General features: G+C 46.5%; 1 protein-coding gene across 1 annotated transcript in view; it reads right to left on the bottom strand.

Annotated features, from left to right (window-relative positions):
- Positions 1-21,398, bottom strand: part of NDFIP2 (Nedd4 family interacting protein 2) — a 211,043-nt gene that overhangs the window by 119,087 nt on the left and 70,558 nt on the right. The window contains exon 3 of the mRNA XM_030200624.1: positions 5,863-5,996. Coding sequence (XP_030056484.1) covers positions 5,863-5,996 — 134 coding nt within the window. The remainder of the gene's footprint in view (positions 1-5,862; positions 5,997-21,398) is intronic.

Below are 21,398 nucleotides of genomic sequence, written 5' to 3'. Positions count from 1 at the left end.
TTGCAAGGTCTCCTCTACCGCCGCCCGTTTGACGGCAGTGCCGCATCGGGACTCCAAAAACATGCCTCTCACCGGGGCAGTAAATTCCAATCTGTAGCCGCCTCTGATCAGGTTCAAAACCCACTGATCTGAGGTAATCTTGACCCACTCCTCGAGAAAGAGGGAAAGACGTCCTCCAACTGCAGGAATCGAGGAGTGGACCGGTGCACCATCATTGAGAGGGTTGCCCATAAATTCCAAGCCTTGAACCGGCCGCTGCGGAGCATTTGTCCGAGCGAAAGGAGTTCCTCTGCTGAAAACAGGCACGCAAAGTAAACCCAGGAGAACGCCCCGGGCGGTACCTTCTAGCTTCACGGAAGCGAGGTCTGGAAGAGGAAGGAACTGCCTGACCCTTGGAAGAAGGCCACGGCCTATCCTCGGGTAACCGCTGGGGTTTAGCATCCCCCAGGCCCTTGACAACTGTTTCCAACTCCTCACCAAATAGGAGAAGGCCCTGGAAGGGCAACTTCACCAACCTTTGCTTAGAGGCCATGTCAGCCGCCCAATGCCGTAGCCATAGAAGGCGGTGACCGGCTACTGCCACAGACATCTGTTTAGCCAAGGCTCTGACCAGATCATAAAGAGCATCAGCCAAAAATGACAAGGCCGACTCCATCCGCAGTGCCACCTCCACAAGGGGCTCCGCTCCATCCTCGGGCTGTTCCATTGCCTGTTGCAACCAAGCGAGGCAGGCTCGAGCAGCATAACAACTGCACACAGACGCCCGTAAGGCTAGGCCTGAGATTTCAAAGGACCGTTTCATTGCTGATTCCAGCCGTTGGTCCTGCATGTCCTTCAGGGCGGCCCCTCCCTCCACTGAGAGGGTAGTCTTCTTCGTCACAGCCACGACTAGGGCATCTACTTTAGGCAAGGCCAAGCGTGCCAAGTGCTCCTCATTAAGAGGGTATAAGTGCCCCATTGCCCTGGCAACCTTCAACGGCCTCTCAGGGTCAGCCCACTGAGCCAAAATAAGCTCTTGGATGGAGTCATGCAAAGGAAAGGCTCGAGCAGGCTTCTTAGTACTTGCCGTCCTCGGGTTACCAGAGGAGGCCTCGCCAAGCACAGGATCTTCAATAGAGAGGGCCTGCAAGGCATCAGAAATAAGCACTGGCAGCTCCTCACGGTGGAAAATCCTAACCACGGTGGGATCATCTGGATCCAGTGGCAATCCGGCACCTTCCTCTGGCTCCTCAGACCACGAAGGCCTGCCAGACCCTTCAGAATCCCCACAGTCCGACCACGGGGGGGAAAAGGGAGGTGCGCCACTCTCTGAAGGGGAATTTACCCTTCTACGCTTGTCCTGCGGCCAATTGTCTGGGGAAAAAACCCGGCCTCCACCGGAGGGGAACCAGGTAGCAACGCAGAGTCAGACACCTGCGGCAGAGCCCTCTTTAACATGAACGCTTTATGTAAAAGCAACACAAACTCAGGGGAGAAAGGCTCACCCTGGTCTCCCGGTTCCAATCTGGGGCAAGCAGCTCCTCTGGTAGCCTCCATCCGAAACTCTCCTCCGGCCTCAGACCCCTCCTCTCCTGCGGGGGTCGGACCATGCGGCACATCGAAGATGGCGCCTGCTGCCAGCTCCACTGAGCGGGAAGAGACATCGCACGCCATGCTCGTGCCGGCCCTGACGTCTGAAGAGCACGATCTACAGAGCCCCGCTGCTGATCTGCACTTGCCACAACGTGAACAGTGCTTAACAACCTCCGCAGCCATCGACAAAAAAGGCGGAAAATTTCAAAATGGCGGTTTCGCGCCAAAAACGCCACGATCGTGGGCCCTCCCCCGAGGAGCTACAAAATGCTCTTAACTCAACAGACCAAGTCCCAGAGCTCCGGTCACGCTGCACAGACAGAAGATAGCCTCAGAATCGCAGCGCTAACAAGCGCGTCGTGTTTGTTTGTTTTTTTTTTTACGATGTGAGGAAAGTTAGAGGCAACAGCTACAGAGGCACTCCAGAGGTCCAGAAGAGTGGGAAAGGCAGGGAAAGGACAAACCAATGTGCCTGCATCCACATAGAAGAGAGTGGAAAGGCAGAGACAGGGCAAACCTATATGCCTGCATCCATATAGGGAGAAGGGTAAGGCAGGGAAAGGGCTAACCTATGTGCCTTTAAAGTGGAGCTGCAATAGCCACAACACCCCTGGTACAACTGGCAAAAGCACAGGAGCCACCCCAGGCAGATTCTTGAAGGAGCTGAATAAGCTGCGTCCAACCCTGCTGGGAGATAGAGAATACTGAGAGGCAGATGGAGCTAGCTGTCCAGGAGGCACTATGGTTTTCAGTGTTCTCTGCTGATAGGTGGACACAACCCATTCGTAATGGATTCATCTGCTGCTGATGACAAGGAAAAGTGCTTACAAATTATGTTACTGAACAGCCAGCCAGGATTTCCTCTGGCTGTAATTCCATCTTCAAACCAAACCACCTGCTTAGCCCTAGATAGATTGCTGAAAACCTTCAACATCCATTAACTTTATCAAATTCAACAACTGCCTCAAGTGATCCATTACCAGCAAATGCAGTAAAGTATCCCGCTGTAGGTTTATATATTGACATCTGTGTCAGTCACACCAGTCTGAATCAGAGCATTTTTGCTAAGACACAGTTAAAAGGCAACAATTAGGCCACTTCTAATGAAATCAATCCTAGATCCAACAGAGGTCTCACACTATTAGCCTGTCTCCGATGTCCCATTTATCTCTAGCACACTGAAGGTTTTATCTCTGCAAATTAGGTGATTTCCTAGACCACATAGACATCAGGCTTTCAATTATCACACAGTACTCAAATCTTTTGTAGGACTGATCAAAGAAATTGCAGTTAATATTGATCAAGGTATAGAAGTGCTTATTGGGATCTTTGGTTTAGTAGGTGCATATACAATGTCAGAAAATCACTTAGGTAATCAACTACTCTGACTCATTTGCTAGATGTATGATTGCACCTCAGGTGGCCCTAAAGGTTCAGGTAATGCTGTCCCAAGAAGGAAAAATAGAAAGGTGGAAAGGAATATTATTTATTATAAGAAAATAATAATTAGCAAATATAGCAAGCTCCCCACACAGATGGCATTGAGCTCATGGCGCTTCCACATCCCTGCGCGAGCAGGAAAGGCAGCAGAGAAACTTCCCTGTACACATCACCGCGGGGGAGGAGAAAGGACAAGACGCAAACCAGAGTATAAGGAGCCTGCTCAAGAACAGCTCCCCTGCACCAGCAAACTCCGCTCTCCCAGACAGCCCAGAAAACAAGCAAAAAAGGAAACAGTTTGAAACCGGAGCACTTTTTTTTTTCCCTCACTTTATTTAAGCCCCGCTACTGCAGGCTGAAGTGGCTCTCAAGGTTCCTGCCCGAACACAGGAGCTGAGGCACAAGGATGTCTACTCAGGAGAGCAGAGCAGGGAGAGGGACCCGGCCACCCAGGTGTAACACCCCAAGGGGAAAGAGGAGCCTCACTGCACCCACTTCCCCAAAGTACCAAGAGAGACCAAGTAAAAGGTTTTTTTTTTGTTTTTTTATAGCCCAAAGAAGCAAGCCTAAATAATCCCTAGGGCCTACCAGACCAGTCAGACTGCACAGGCTGCACTTCTACCCTCTGCTGCAGACTAAGAAATACTGGCTAGTTGGGGTTCTGCACAGGTTACTTATACAGTGTTCACAGTTTAGTGTTCTCAGTCTCCCTCTGCTGGTAGGAGTGCATAACCCAAGCGTCTTGACCGGTCTGGAGGGTCGTTGAGGAACAGTAAATTTAAAATGAATCGTAGAAAATGTTTCTTCATGCAACGTGTAATTAACCTCTGGAATTCATTGCCAGAGAATGTGATAAAAGCAGTTAGTTTAGCTGGATTTAAATAAAGGTTTGGATAACTTCCTAAAAGAAAAGTGCATAAGTCATTATTAAAATGGACTTGCGGAAAATCCACTGCTTATTTCTAGGATAAGCAGTATAAAATGTATTGTACTGTTTTGGTATCTTGCCAGGTACTTGTAACCTGGAATGGCCACTGTTGGAAACAAGATGCTGGGCTTGATGGACCTTCAGTCTGTCCCAGTTTGGCAATACTTATGTTCTTATGTATCTTGTGTACATTAAAACAGCCAGTGTGGTAAAAATCCAGCATTAACTGCTTAGTCCACAACAGAGAGGGGACTGGGCAAAATATAGGTGGAGATTGAACACTGCATTCAGTATGTAGTAGGTAGTGTGCACAGTCAAATATGCAATCAACGCTAACACCAGCTCAATAGATGGCGTTAGGTGCATTCATGCACACAGCATCTGAAAGTAAAATGCATTACAGCAGTGTTTCCCAAGTCCGGTCCTGGAGTACCCCTTTGCCAGTCAGGTTTTCAGAATATCCACAATGAATATGCATGAACTTGATTTGAATACACTATTATATGCAAATCTCTTTCATGCATATTCATTGTGGATATTCTGAAAACCTGACTGGCAAGGAGTACTCCAGGACCAGACTTAGGAAACACTGCATTAAAGAACTTGTCTTAGCAGAAACTGCAGAGGGAATGCTGGATACGCCCTCAACAGTTATTGCACAGCTTTTGTGCTTATGGCACACTGCTTTTAGTAGTTAACCCGTGTTAAATACAAAAGCCTAATGCTCTCTTTAGTAAACAAGCCCTAAAATGTACAATTATCAAATACTCCCTCCCTATCACCAACCCCACACCAAAAAATGTGTTTGGGGGGAAGGGTGGTGGTAATATATGGTGTATACATTTCTTCCCTCATTAGAGTATACTTCCCAAACCCTGTAAGGTCCTCTCCCTCCCCTCTAATTATCGACCACTCTTCCCACCATTTCTTTCCAACTTGTTTCTCCCGTTGCAGCCCTTTCACTCCCTACTCCACCCCCCACCATTCCCATCCCTTTCACTTCATCTTGCATCCCACCCCCCCCAGTCCTCCTCCTTTCAATGCTCTATCCACTGTACCTTACATGACCTCAATGACAGAAAGCAGTAAAGTACATTTTTGAAAGCCTGTATTACAGCATGAACAGCACACAGGCTGGGGGTACCTTAGACACAACAGATTCATTGAGTCATAAGCTTTTAGAAGAGACCACCTTTGTTCAATATTTAAAGTATAGTAGAAGAGGTGGGTATGTATGCATGCTAGAGAAGTGCATAATTTTATGGCAGAGGGAGGAAAAGGATATAACATACAGAGAAGCTACTGTTCCAGCAAGTTACATAAAATTAGGACACAATGTGCAGAGGAAAGAATGGAAAAGATATGATAATCATTGCATAGTTACGCCAATTAACACATGCAGTAGTCCAAGAAATTAATTCTACTCAGGCTGCCCAAGACAATATACAGCTAATTTGTACCAAGGGCTCTTTAACTCATTATGGGCCTTCATGCAATTTTTAAAAACAGAGATATTTAGGTTTGCTATGACAATGAGTGTGAACAATTATGCATTCGAGACTTTTTGATTTCTTATTCTTAATTACTTTATAAATATCTGTGATTATTCTTTCACATATGTTGCACAGACCAATGAAATTAACTGCTACTTTAATGCATTTTGAACTGTATTTTATAGATAGTAGAATGTAAAAAAATGTACAAGTGACCAACTTTTACAAGGCACTGTGCATGTATGCATTTACACACAAAGCAACATAAGCATAAAATTCAACTCACATTCTCGTATTTTTAGCTAGATCTGAAATCTATTCTATATTACAGCAATCATCACAGAGGAATCCATTGTACTCATGATGAAAAAAAGAACAAATACCATTTAAGGTTGGGTAAAAGATGTCTCAAAAAGTGTGTGTGCTTACTCTTTGGGCTGATTCTGCTGCAGCAGCTGCCATTGCAGCAGCTTTGGCTGTCTCTGCTTCATCGTAAGTTGGAAGAGAGGTAGCTACGCTATATGGAGGTGGCACTGGGTAAAATTCAGCACGGCTTTCGGCGTCTGTTAAGAGAAAAAAAGATCAATTCTTAATTTCTTATATAAATGTCAAACAGTACACAAACTTTTGGGAAGATTTGTTTGTTTACTTTACTTATAAACCCACTCATTTATACTATTTTAAAGGAGAGTAACAGAACACCAGAAACTAGCATATAATAAACAACAAGGAAGTGCATAAGCAAAAAAACTTTGTTTAATCCGTAGAAAATTTCATATTTTTCCCTGTTTTTTTTCATTATTTTTATTAATTTCACATATTGTGTTACAAACTTTTTAACCCACATTAGACCTTTTTATGTTCAAATCATTTTTATTGATATTTAGAAAAGGAACAAGTATGTTACATGTAATACTAAAACAAATATAAAATTTTTTTTACAGAAGTAGAACCCCCCACTCCCCACCCCTCCACCCACCCTTCCCTTCCCAATACATACCGACTTGACTAACAGAACCACAATAGACCTTTTTAATTGCAGAAGTTGTGCATGTGTTAACTTATAGATTAATGTGCATTAAATAAATTGTGAACACTATTATTAATGTTCTTTAACCAATTAAATGCATGCTAATGAAAGGCTATCCAAAGAATAAAATCACAAAAAAAATGATCTAAAACAAAACATCAGGTTCCACTCCTGACATATGGAGAGGTATTTTTGATCTGACGTCTAAATCCAAATTTGGACATTTTGCGAAAAACGTCCAAAATCCAGTTGTGAATATAGCCATTTTCAAACCAGGAAAACGTCCAACCTTTTGTTTCGAAAATGGCCATTTGCTAGATGTTTTTGTGCTCAGTATATCTATCTTTTAGAATCATTTTCCAAAACAAAAAACATTCAAGGGAAAAAACGCACTAAAACAAGCCATGGGATGTATGGGGAGCCAGAATTCTTAGTAGACTGGCACACAGACATCACAGCAAAGCAGTGGGGCACCCTAGGGGGCACTGCAGTGGACTTCACATAAAAGGTGCCAAGTACACATCTCACCGTTACCCCTTTATATTGTATGGTGAGCCCTCCAAAACCCACCAACAACCAGTGTATCCAAATGTGCACCACTACAATAGCCCTTATGTCACCAGGTGTCACTTATATGTGGGTACAGTAGATTTTTGGTGGGTTTTGGAGGGCTCACACTTTCCACCACAAGTGTAACAGTTAGACTGAGATATGATCCTGAGCCCCTTTCTCTACAGTGCACTACACCAACCACTAGGCCACTCCAGGGGCCGGGTTTGCTGCACTAATAATACTGGCCATAACATCTGAGGCTGTCATAGAGGCTAGTATGTACCATTGCATTCACATCTTTGGGGGGTGGGAGGGGTCAGTAACCACTGGGGGAGTAAGGGGGGGGTCATGCCTTAATCCTTCCAATGGTCATCTTGTCATTTAAGGCACTTTTTTGTGACTTAGGGGTGATTGAAACAGGTCTAGATCAAAAAGCGAATGCTACATACCTGTAGAAGGTATTCTCCGAGGACAGCAGGCTGATTGTTCTCACTGATGGGTGACGTCCACGGCAGCCCCTCCAATCGGAAACTTCTCTAGCAAAGTCCTTTGCTAGTCCTCGCGCGCATGCGCGGCCGTCTTCCCGCCCGAAACCGGCTCGAGCCGGCCAGTCCAGTATGTAGCAAGACAAAACACTTCAAGGGAAGACACAACTCCAACGGGGAGGCGGGCGGGTTTGTGAGAACAATCAGCCTGCTGTCCTCGGAGAATACCTTCTACAGGTATGTAGCATTCGCTTTCTCCGAGGACAAGCAGGCTGCTTGTTCTCACTGATGGGGTATCCCTAGCCCCCAGGCTCACTCAAAACAACAACCATGGTCAATTGGGCCTCGCAACGGCGAGGACATAACTGAGATTGACCTAAAAAATTTACCAACTAACTGAGAGTGCAGCCTGGAACAGAACAAACAGGGCCCTCGGGGGGTGGAGTTGGATCCTAAAGCCCAAACAGGTTCTGAAGAACTGACTGCCCGAACCGACTGTCGCGTCGGGTATCCTGCTGCAGGCAGTAATGAGATGTGAATGTGTGGACAGATGGCCACGTCGCAGCTTTGCAAATTTCTTCAATGGAGGCTGACTTCAAGTGGGCTACCGACGCAGCCATGGCTCTAACATTATGAGCCGTGACATGACCCTCAAGAGCCAGCCCCGCCTGGGCGTAAGTGAAGGAAATGCAATCTGCTAGCCAATTGGATATGGTGCGTTTCCCTACAGCCACTCCCCTCCTATTGGGATCAAAAGAAACAAACAATTGGGCGGACTGTCTGTGGGGCTGTGTCCGCTCCAGATAGAATGCCAATGCTCTCTTGCAGTCCAATGTGTGCAGCTGACGTTCAGCAGGGCAGGAATGAGGACGGGGAAAGAATGTTGGCAAGACAATTGACTGGTTCAGATGGAACTCCGACACGACCTTTGGCAAGAACTTAGGGTGAGTGCGGAGGACTACTCTGTTATGATGAAATTTGGTGTAAGGGGCCTGGGCTACCAGGGCCTGAAGCTCACTGACTCTACGAGCTGAAGTAACTGCCACCAAGAAAATGACCTTCCAGGTCAAGTACTTCAGATGGCAGGAATTCAGTGGCTCAAAAGGAGGTTTCATCAGCTGGGTGAGAACGACATTGAGATCCCATGACACTGTAGGAGGCTTGACAGGGGGCTTTGACAAAAGCAAACCTCTCATGAAGCGAACAACTAAAGGCTGTCCTGAGATCGGCTTACCTTCCACATGGTAATGGTATGCACTGATTGCGCTAAGGTGAACTCTTACAGAGTTGGTCTTAAGACCAGACTCAGACAAGTGCAGAAGGTATTCAAGCAGGGTCTGTGTAGGACAAGAGCGAGGAGCTAGGGCCTTGCTGTCACACCAGACGGCAAACCTCCTCCACAGAAAGAAGTAACTCCTCTTAGTGGAATCTTTCCTGGAAGCAAGCAAGACGCAGGAGACACCCTCTGACAGACCCAAAGAGGCAAAGTCTACGCTCTCAACATCCAGGCCGTGAGAGCCAGGGACCGGAGGCTGGGATGCAGAAGAGCCCCTTCGTCCTGCGTGATGAGGGTCGGAAAACACTCCAATCTCCACGGTTCTTCTGAGGATAACTCCAGAAGAAGAGGGAACCAGATCTGACGCGGCCAAAAAGGAGCAATCAGAATCATGGTGCCTCGGTCTTGCTTGAGTTTCAACAAAGTCTTCCCCACCAGAGGAATGGGAGGATAAGCATACAGCAGGCCCTCCCCCCAATCCAGGAGGAAGGCATCCGATGCCAGTCTGCCGGGGGCCTGAAGCCTGGAACAGAACTGAGGGACTTTGTGGTTCGCTCGAGATGCGAAGAGATCCACCAAGGGGGTGCCCCACACTTGGAAGATCTGGCGCACCACTCTGGAGTTGAGCGACCACTCGTGAGGTTGCATAATCCGGCTCAGTCTGTCGGCCAGACTGTTGTTTACGCCTGCCAGATATGTGGCTTGGAGCACCATGCCGAGACGGCGAGCCCAGAGCCACATGCTGACGGCTTCCTGACACAGGGGGCGAGATCCGGTGCCCCCCTGCTTGTTGACATAGTACATGGCAACCTGGTTGTCTGTCTGAATTTGGATAATTTGATGGGACAGCCGATCTCTGAAAGCCTTCAGAGCGTTCCAGATCGCTCGCAACTCCAGGAGATTGATCTGTAGACCGCATTCCTGGAGGGACCAGCTTCCTTGGGTGTGAAGCCCATCGACATGAGCTCCCCATCCCAGGAGAGACGCATCCGTTGTCAGCACTTTTTGTGGCTGAGGAATTTGGAAAGGACGTCCCAGAGTCAAATTGGACCAAATCGTCCACCAATACAGGGATTTGAGAAAACTCGTGGACAGGCGGATCACGTCTTCTAGACCCCCAGCAGCCTGATACCACTGGGAGGCTAGGGTCCATTGAGCAGATCTCATGTGAAGACGGGCCATGGGAGTCACATGAACTGTGGAGGCCATGTGGCCCAGCAATCTCAACATCTGCCGAGCTGTGATCTGCTGGGACGCTCGCACCCGCGAGACGAGGGACAACAAGTTGTTGGCTCTCATCTCTGGGAGATAGGCGCGAGCCGTCCGAGAATCCAGCAGAGCTCCTATGAATTCGAGTTTCTGCACTGGGAGAAGATGGGACTTTGGATAATTTATCACAAACCCCAGTAGCTCCAGGAGGCGAATAGTCATCTGCATGGACTGCAGGGCTCCTGCCTCGGATGTGTTCTTCACCAGCCAATCGTCGAGATATGGGAACACGTGCACCCCCAGCCTGCGAAGTGCCGCTGCTACCACAGCCAGGCACTTTGTGAACACCCTGGGCGCAGAGGCGAGCCCAAAGGGCAGCACACAGTACTGGAAGTGACGTGTGCCCAGCTGAAATCGTAGATACTGCCTGTGAGCTGGCAGTATCGGGATGTGTGTGTAGGCATCCTTCAAGTCCAGAGAGCATAGCCAATCGTTTTGCTGAATCATGGGGAGAAGGGTGCCCAGGGAAAGCATCCTGAACTTTTCTTTGACCAGATATTTGTTCAGGGCCCTTAGGTCTAGGATGGGACGCATCCCCCCTGTTTTCTTTTCCACAAGGAAGTACCTGGAATAGAATCCCAGCCCTTCTTGCCCGGATGGCACGGGCTCGACCGCATTGGCGCTGAGAAGGGCGGAGAGTTCCTCTGCAAGTACCTGCTTGTGCTGGAAGCTGTAAGACTGAGCTCCCGGTGGGCAATTTGGAGGTTTTGAGGCCAAATTGAGGGTGTATCCCTGCCGGACTATTTGAAGAACCCACTGGTCGGAGGTTATGAGAGGCCACCTTTGGTGAAAAACTTTCAACCTCCCCCAGACTGGTAGGTCGCCCGGCACTGACACTTGGATGCCGGCTATGCTCTGCTGGAGCCAGTCAAAAGCTCGCCCCTTGCTTTTGCTGGGGAGCCGAGGGGCCTGGCTGAGGCGCACGCTGCTGACGAGAGCGAGCGCGCTGGGGCTTAGCCTGGGCCGCAGGCTGTCGAGAAGGAGGATTGTACCTACGCTTACCAGAAGAGTAGGGAACAGTCTTCCTTCCCCCAAAAAAATCTTCTACCTGTAGAGGTAGATGCTGAAGACTGCCGGCGGGAGAACTTGTCGAATGCGGTGTCCCGCTGGTGGAGAGACTCTACCATCTGTTCGACTTTCTCTCCAAAAATGTTGTCCGCACGGCAAGGCGAGTCCGCAATCCGCTGCTGGAGTCTATTCTCCAGGTCGGCGGCACGCAGCCATGAGAGCCTGCGCATCACCACACCTTCAGCAGCGGCCCTGGACGCAACATCAAAGGTGTCATACACCCCTCTGGCCAGGAATTTTCTGCACGCCTTCAGCTGCCTGACCACCTCCTGAAAAGGCTTGGCCTGCTCGGGGGGGAGAGCATCAACCAAGCCTGCCAACTGCCGCACATTGTTCCGCATGTGTATGCTCGTGTAGAGCTGGTAAGACTGGATTTTGGCCACGAGCATAGAGGAATGGTAGGCCTTCCTCCCAAAGGAGTCTAAGGTTCTAGAGTCTTTGCCCGGGGGCGCCGAAGCATGCTCCCTAGAACTCTTAGCCTTCTTTAGGGCCAGATCCACAACTCCAGAATCATGAGGCAACTGGGTGCGCATCAGATCTGGGTCCCCATGGATCCGGTACTGGGACTCGATCTTCTTGGGGATGTGGGGATTAGTTAGAGGTTTTGTCCAGTTCGCAAGCAATGTCTTTTTGAGGACATGGTGCAAGGGAACAGTGGACGCTTCCTTAGGTGGAGAAGGATAGTCCAGGAGCTCAAACATTTCAGCCCTGGGCTCGTCCTCCACAACCACCGGGAAGGGGATGGCCGTAGACATCTCCTGGACAAAGGAAGCGAAAGACAGACTCTCAGGAGGAGAAAGCTGTCTTTCAGGAGAGGGAGTGGGATCAGAAGGAAGACCCTCAGACTCCTCGTCAGAGAAATATCTGGGGTCTTCCTCTTCCTCCCACGAGGCCTCACCCTCAGTGTCAGACACAAGTTCACGAACCTGTGTCTGCAACCTCGCCCGGCTCGACTCGGTGGAACCACGTCCACGATGGGGGCGTCGAGAGGTAGACTCCCTCGCCCGCATCGGCGAAGCTCCCTCCGCCGACGTAGTCGGGGAGCCCTCCTGGGAGGTGGCCGCAGTCGGCACCGCACGCGGTACCGACGTCGGGGACCTCACCCCGGGCGATGGGCCAGCCGGCGCCACGCTCGACGGTACCGGAGGCGCAAGCACCGCCGGTACCGGAGGGGTAGGGCGCAACAGCTCTCCCAGAATCTCTGGGAGAACGGCCCGGAGGCTCTCGTTCAGAGCGGCTGCAGAGAAAGGCAAAGAGGTCGATGCAGGCGTCGACGTCAGAACCTGTTCCGGGCGAGGAGGCTGTTCCGGGCTGTCCAGAGTGGAGCGCATCGACACCTCCTGAACAGAGGGTGAGCGGTCCTCTCGGTGCCGATGCCTGCTGGGTGCCGACTCCCTCGGCGACCCAGAGCTCTCGGTGCCGACGCGGGGAGGCAACCGGTGTCGATGCTTCTTCGATTTCTTCCGAAGCATGTCACCGGAGCTCCCCGGCACCGACGAGGAGGACGTAGAATCCAGCCGTCGCTTCCTCGGGGCCGAGGCCGAAGGAGGTCGGTCTCGGGGGGGCTGTACCGCAGGAGCCCTCAGGGTAGGAGGAGACCCACCCGAAGGCTCACCGCCACCAGCAGGGGAATGGACAGCCCTCACCTGCACTCCTGACGATGCACCACCGTCCGACGACATCAGCAGACGAGGTCCCGGTACCACCGACGTCGATGCAGCTATCCGATGTCTCGGCGCCGATGCAGAGGCCCGATGCCTCGATGCACTCGATGCAGGGGCGGCCGAGGAAGATGGTCTGGACGCTGACGACGTCGATGCACTCGAAGATCCCGGTGCCGATGCCGACGAAGAGCCCGAGAACAACACGTTCCACTGGGCTAATCTCGCTACCTGAGTCCGCCTTTGAAGCAGGGAACACAGACTACAGTTCTGAGGGCGGTGCTCGGCCCCCAGACACTGAAGACACGACGAGTGTCGATCAGTGAGCGAGATAACCCGGGCGCACTGGGTGCACTTCTTGAAGCCGCTGGAAGGCTTCGATGTCATGGGCGGAAAAATCACGCCGGCGAAATCAAAGTCCGAAATGACGGAAAAAGAGCACCAAAAGATTTAAAGGGAGAAAATCTCGACCGAGGCCGAAAGAGGCCTACCCCGACGACGAAAGAAAACTTATCGGGGCAAAAAGCTGGAAGTACGGGAAGGGTAACACGAAAACCGGAGCACTTCCCGACACTTGAAAAGACTTTTCCGAAGAAAAAACACGTCAAAAATAACTTTGGACGCGCGAGGTCGACTTTCCGGGGCTCGACACGGCGAAACACGACCGTACCGAGTGCGGACAAAAGAAGACTGGCCGGCTCGAGCCGGTTTCGGGCGGGAAGACGGCCGCGCATGCGCGGTGCGCGCGGGCGCGCGAGGACTAGCAAAGGACTTTGCTAGAGAAGTTTCCGATTGGAGGGGCTGCCATGGACGTCACCCATCAGTGAGAACAAGCAGCCTGCTTGTCCTCGGAGAATGTATTTTACCCCTGGACATTTTTCCTTTGTTCCATTATGGCAGAAAAACATCCACGTTTTGGGAACGCTCAAACCCCCTTGTTATTTGGACACACTGCAGAGGAAAACATCCAAATGCCACAGTTCAACCCCGATATTCATGGAGGCAGGGGGCTTGTTGTTTAAATGTGTTTTGTGCTCTTTAAGTAGGATAGGACTACAAAGTGATGTAATTGTAGTTCTCTTGTTATAGGCTCTTCCTGAGCACCTATCCCTGTTCCATATGCCTTGTAGGACTATTGGCTGCCCTTTGTCCCCATGTATGCTGGGCTGTAGCCTGCCCATTCTCTTCTGTTTTGGGATTGAGAGTGTGTCTGTAGCATGGTTTTCTAAAATCTGTAAGCTGACTTCCTCTACCTTGTTGCATACACTCCTTTCAAGCTACTATAAGTGCATAAGTACATAAGCACCGCCATACTGGGAAAAGACCAAAGGTCCATCGAGCCCAGCATCCTGTCTCTGACAGCGGCCAATCCAGGCTTCAAGAACCTGGCAAACCCCCCCCCCCCCCCCCCCCCCCCAAAAAAAAAAAATTTTTTTAATAATGTTCAATGGACTTTTCCCTCAGGAATCTGTCCAAACCCCCTTTAAATTCCATAAGGCCAGCTGCTGTCACTACATTCTCCGGCAACGAGTTCCAGAGTCTAACTAAATGCTGAGTAAAGAAAAACTTTCTCCTATTTGTTTTAAATCTACCATACTCTAGCTTCATCTTGTGTCCCCTGGATTTGTTGTTGTTTGAAAGTGTAAACAAACGCTTCACATCTGTCCGCTCTAATCCGCTCATTATCTTGTAGACTTCTATCATATCACCCATCATCCACCATTTCTCCATGCTGAAGAGCCCTAACCTTCTCAGCCTTTCCTCATAGGGAAGTCGTTCCATTCCCTTTATCATTTTCGTCGCCCTTCTCTGCACCTTCTCTAATTCCTTTATATCTTTTTGGAGATGTGGCGACCAGAATTGAACACAATACTCAAGGTGCAGTCGCACCATGGAGCGATACAACGGCATTTTAACATCCTCGTGTTTGTTTTCCATCCCTTTCCTAATAATACTCAACATTCTGTGCGCTTTCTTAGCCGCTGCAGCACACTGAGCAGAAGTTTTTAATGACTTATCAATGATGACTCCCAGATCCCTTTCTAGGTCTGTGACTCCTAACGCGGAACCTTGCATGACATAGCTGTAATTCGGGTTCCTCTTACCCACATGCATCACTTTGCACTTGTCAACATTGAACTTCATCTGCCACTTGGACGCCCAATCCCCCAGTCTCGCGAGGTCCTCCTGTAATCTTTCACACTCCTCCTGCGACTTGATGACCCTGAATAACTTTGTGTCATCTGCGAATTTAATTACCTCACTAGTTACTCCCATCTCTAGGTCATTTATAAATATGTTAAAAAGCAGCGGTCCCAGCACAGACTCCTGCGGGACCCCACTAACTACCCTTCGCCACTGAGAATACTGACCATTCAACCCTACTCTTTGCTTCCTATCTTTCAACCAGTTCTTAATCCATAGTAATACCCTACCTCCGATCCTATGACTCTCCAGTTTCCTCAGGAGTCTTTCATGAGGCACTTTGTCAAACGCCTTTTGAAAATCCAGATACACAATATCCACCGGCTCCCCATTGTCCACGTTTGTTCACCCCCTCAAAAAAATGCAGTAGATTGGCGAGGCAAGACTTCCCTTCACTAAATTCATGCTTTGTCTCATCAGCCCATGTTTTTGTATGTGCTCTGTAATTTTATTCTTAATAATAGCCTCTACCATTTTGCCCTGTATCAACGTCAGACTCACCGGTCTATAATTTCCCGGATCTCCTCTGGAAACTTTTTAAAAAATCGGCGTAACGTTGGCTACCCTCCAGTCTTCCGGTACCACACTCGATTTTAGGGACAGATTGCATATTACTAACAGTAGCGCTACAAGTTCATTTTTCAGTTCTATTAATACTCTGGGACGAATACCATCAGGTCCTGGTGATTTACTACTCTTCAGTTTGCAGAACTGACCCATTACATCCTCCAAGTTTACAGAGAATTCATTTAGTTTCTCCGACTTGCCCGCTTCAAATACGCTTTCCGGCACCAGTGTCCCTCCCAAATCCTCCTCGGTGAAGACCAAAGCAAAGAATTCATTTAATTTCTCCGCTATGACTAACAAATGTTCTTGTTTCCATAAGCATAATACTCTTTGAATCCTAAGACTGACAGGTTAAGGGGCACATTTTCAAGAGAAAAAGTGTCTCAAAAATGACATAAAGTGGCTGCACTGCTCTCTCTCCTGATATGCTTTCTCTGCTCAGAAGATTAGCATGCAAATAACCAGAGTATAGAACATCACTGTGAAGACTCAGAACTCTTGAACCAAAATTTTCTTTAATGCAAATTCAAACAAAGATAAATCACTTACAGTTAGATCTGCTGGACAAGAGTCTTTGCCTTGCAGAACTGAGAGTCTATTCTCTACCAGCTCACCCTATACACTAGGGGAGCCAGGAGATCTCAGAACCAAGCTGAGAAGAATACATGCTGTGAAGAATACTTTTGAACTGTGAAAATCTTGGTTACTCTTTATGAAACTTTGAATGAGCTTTCAAGATAAAATGCTACTGGTAGACTCCACAAGATATAATGTTACAATAAGTATTGCCATACTGGGTCAGACCGAAGGCCCATCAAGCCCAGCATCCTCTTTCCAACAGTGGCCAATCCAGGTCACAAATACCTGGCAAGATCCCAAAAAAGTACAAAACATTTTATGCTGCTTATAATAAGCAGTGGATTTTCCCAAGTCCATTTTAATAATGGTCTATGGACATTTCCTTTAGGAAGCCGTCCAAACCTTTTTTTTAACGCCGCTAAAAGACATAAGACATAATGCTACTGGTAGACTCAACTGAAAAAATGTAAACACTAGTTCCTGTTTTACATAATACATTTAACAACTGTACTACAAATAGACCTTGTGCAGATTAAAAGGGAGGGCAAGTTATATAGGGATTCAACACTGACCACAAGAAAATTCAACAGTGATTTAAAGAAGAAAAAGATCTTGAACTTTATCTGCACAGCAATAGGCAACCAGTGTAAAATTTGAAGACGAGTGATTTGCTCATAGAGAACAACATGGGGACAAAGTTTGTCTCCGTCTCCGCAGGCCCTGTCTCCGTCTGCGCTCCGTCCCCGCAGGCCCTGTCTCCGTCTGCGCCCCGTCCCCGCAGGTTCTGTCCCTGTCCTCACCCCATCCCCGTGGGCTCTGTCCTCATCTGCAGAAGCCTCGAACACTTATGATTTTATATTTAAATATTTTTTTTAAAATATAAAAAGGAATAATATGCTGTGCAACTGTTGTGTATAAATTACAAATAGAGAACAATAATAACAATAAGCAGCTATAATAACCCTCCTTCCCACCACCACTCTCTACTGTTTAAATCCCCCCTCTTATAGACCTCTTTCTGACTCTTTCCCACGGGGGGCTAAAGGTACTTATTTCATATATCAGGTTCTGTATAGTTTCTCTAACCTCCATTGTCACCCAATCACAAGGGGGTGGCATTAGGAGCCGTAATTGAAAACTAATTCCCATAACTACTGCTTTCTGTCCAAAACTGAGTGTCACTTGTATGTGATCTACCTTAGGCTAAATGTTAGGTAAAGAGAAGATAGAATCCATAAAAATAGAGACAGAGATAGGTTTAAATAGATAGGTACATTTTATTCCTTACCCAAAGACAAGTCTTTAAGTTGATACAAATACAGACATCAGATTCTGGGTTTATCTGCACAGCGCCCTGCCGTCTGAGAGAAGCGTTGGGGAGGAGTTCCAAACTAAGGCAAAATCTCCCCTCTTTTATACACAAACCTCTCCATAGAAGTGAATGGTGAGAAACCTTGCTCCTAATCTTTCTCACTTTCTGAGATCATACTTTCCCACGCGGTCTGCTGTCTGATGTGCCCACCTCCTTCCGTTCTCAGCTACTGCTAATTATCAACATGTTTTGGGAAGCGTTGAGATAACAGTTTCACATCTTCCGGCTGCAATACTTTTCATACTTTTCATACCTTTCATACCATCTCATGAACTCTGTATTACCTCTGTATCATTGTATACCAAAATTATAAGCTCCATTTTATTCATCTGATCCATCATTCTTTCATTACAGGTGCTGTATTTGATTTAAAAATTGTACCAATTTGTATCAGGACTCATTGTTCAGACCTGCTTTTTTTCAGATTCTCAAATATTAATTCACTTGCTTGCTGTTTGGCCTAGTCAGTATTTTTTTCAGTTGTTCTAGGCTGCATAGCTTTGGCCATCACTATTCCAGTGGTAGCCTTAAAGCTAGGCCATATATTAACATTCCCCTCTTCACCCTATCCCATAGGGTGACACCAGGGTTAACGTACCTTGGTACCATCCATTCCAGAAGGTATTCTATGAGGCCATAAAATTATCTGAGTCTTAAGATCAACTGGTACAATTTGTTTAGTTTTCGGTTGAGACTTACTCAAACCTGTAGCGAGAAATGTTTTTATGAATGGGACTAATCCATGAGCTCATTTACAAAATCCCATGAAATATAGGTATGCGGGTAATAGCAATTTCAGGTGGATCATACTAATAGGCTGTTTAAGGTTGTAGGTATTCAGAATCCTTAAACAGGTCGGGATGCCTGGACCCTACTAGTACTCATCATTGGCATCCAATCATGAGCACTAATAAGTGGATAGCAAGTATGAGGTTGCCTCATACAGCAAAAATGGTCAATCCTAGGAAAATTTATATTAACCAAGGTCATGCATGGATCTTGACATATGCATAATGACCTGGAAGTATGGGAAGCATTGTATATATCCGTTACCCCTCTTGGAGCTTAGTCAAACCTACAGAAAGACATGCAGCTCAAGCAAGCCTACACCAAAGTTAAACAATTGCATAACAGGTTGATACTAACAGGGTTTACACCTACATTATGATATCAGAGCCAGTATTAGGGTTTGATGTTACCCTTGTATCCGAGCAATATCGACTTCAATTTAAATTACATAAACAGAAATGACGGGGAAACTCTTAGGAAATCAATTAGAACAATAAAGGAAATAATGGGAAAATAAAAATAAAACCTTTTCAATATCTAGACAGGATTGCTGCTAAACTGAAAATAAAACATAATATGAATCTATAATGTCCATAAACAGCAACAGTAGTTCTCAAATTAAGTATCAGTTCAAAAGTTTCTTTCATCGAACATGGTCGAGGCGGTGGAAGCGTTGAAGAATCTGGATGGAGTTCTGGAAGATCCAACAGGGCTGGGTTTTCAGGCTGGCTTGCTGAAGGAAGTTGCCGGTCTTGAGATGTAACATCTGGTTCTGCGGCTGAGTAAACTTGTGGTCCAGTAGTTTGCAAGGTGTAAAGATTATTGCCACAACCTTGGGGGATCTAACATCATTTGGGCCTGGATAGATCTTGAAGACGTACTTGTGGTGTACAAAGTGGGATCTTTTCATGTCTTTATTCTAGGCATACACCATCATAATTAGTCCATCAAGAGCCAGAGACTGGTAAAGGAATAAGCAAAGTAACTGTATGCCTGAATGATACATTGCTATATCTTGGTGGGCATAATCAGTGTGAATTGAATAGGCATGAAAGACAAGGTAAACATGGAGAAAACAGTGCTAATTAAGTGCAAAAGCAAAAAGGGAAACCAGAAGGGTTCAATAATGAAAAGCCAATTTACATAAACAACAATAGTATATATGAAATTATATCTCCTGATTGGTAGGGATCAGAGCTTCAACTGCAACCCTCTTAATACTAGGAATTGGGATTTGCATAATATATCCCCACTTCTGGCTTGCATAACGTGCAAGACAGATTGGTAATCTTTACGAAGACATGATCAAATAACAATGGTTAAGTATGTGGAACAAAAGAGATGATGGTAAATGTTCATTTATTGATGTATGGAGGGCAATGCGTCGCAATTTATCGCCAATAGATATGGAATCTTCACCTACGATGACTACCATTCACCAAGGGTTGAGCCCTCAGCTGCAGGAGGCCAGCAGGACTTATGAGCTAGATGAGTCAGAAAGAAGGGTAGAGGCCAAAGCTTCTTGCAACTCCAGTAAGTGGAGAGCCCGTCTCTTTCGCTCATGGACCAATCGATGCATCTGTCGAAACTCACGCTGAATAATGTCTCGTTTCTCACACCAGGTAATGTTGGGGTCTGTGCATCTGTCTTTTAATTTAGCGATTCTTTGGTGCAACATAGCCTTCAGATCAGATACATTATCGGGTAGCTCTTCTGTGCTAGCAGTCGTCTCCTCGGTGAGGGACGTCAACGGAATTCCTGTATCCATCTGGGGAAAGGCAAAACCTAAACAGACCAGTAGTGCAATTTATGTGGTTAAGTTATTGAAAGAAGTCAGAATGCTAGGAGGCGGGTTGTGGGTATAAATGGGGTTCAGGAAGGAGGCATGGTAAGAAACAAAGCATCGAGAATGAAAAAATTAAAAAAATTGAAAAAAATTAAAATATTTAAAAAAAAAGCACCCTGAAGGGTGTAAGATAAAAATAGGCTTAAAAAAAAAATAAAAATAAAACAAAATATGATATATCTGAATTGCAACAAGGCATATTCAGATGGCAATGCAAGAAAAAGGTTCCTCAAAAAAGACAAATGGAAGAAAAAACATTAAAAAGTGCAGCTACTTGATTGACCTTCACATAGAGTTTAAGTAACCCTTTTCAATCAGTCAAAGAAGTAGGGAGAAGCATATTACTTTAAGACAAAGCCACCACGTGGTAAGAGTTAGTTGAAGTAAGGTGTTAGTTAAATACACAAAGCATAACTTCCAGGACCGCTGCACACAAATAAAAAGAGTAATAGTTGCCATATTGTGATAACCTGTTTTAAATAGAAAGGAATCAGAAAGTGGAGTGTATAATTTTCCCAATTTATGTCTGAAAGCTTCACCAATTCTCAGTCCAAGAATACTATAAAATCTATGATCAGCGCAAAATGCTCCCCCAAATGGCCAGTTCAAGGGAATATTTCTCGCATTCATTCCATATAACAGATAATGGTTATTAAATATTTCTTCTTTCTTAGACAAGGAAATAATGAAAAGCTTTCAGATGTCACATATATCATAGAGAGATTTCAAAAATGAAGGCTTTATATTAATAAAAAAAAATTAAAGAAGTGAATGTCACATCAATTTATACAGCCTAACAGCTAAAGCAGAAAACATTTTAACAATGAGCAATATACAGCTTTTATTTAAAAGGGATCTCGTATAAAGTAAAATGGCATAAATAAGTCAGTTCAGGTATATATATATAAATAGACATAAAATGAATATCCTCTGGGGATCGCTCACCCCTGCAGTTGATAAGGACTCCCCAGGGAAGGTATGCATAGAAACAACTAAATAACTTGCTGACTCAGTTAGGTCATTTGTATGGTACCATAAATATACACTTGAAATTAAACCAGGAGAAATATAAAATAAAAACATGTTACCTGCAATAGAAACAGAAACATCACACCAACACATATACAGAGAAATGGTTTCTGGATACTAAATGAGGAGCTGAGTACTATGAGTAACTGTGAACTACAAAATCAGATCGGGTTCGGAATACGCCTAGTCATTATGGACGGGTGGGGTGGGCGATTTTGATTTCTGGGCCAATGTTGA

This window comes from Microcaecilia unicolor, chromosome 4 (assembly GCF_901765095.1).
Source record: "Microcaecilia unicolor chromosome 4, aMicUni1.1, whole genome shotgun sequence".
Taxonomy (NCBI): domain Eukaryota; kingdom Metazoa; phylum Chordata; class Amphibia; order Gymnophiona; family Siphonopidae; genus Microcaecilia; species Microcaecilia unicolor.
The sequence above is the reverse complement of the archived record's forward strand: the minus strand, read 5'-3'. Positions and strand labels throughout refer to the sequence as shown.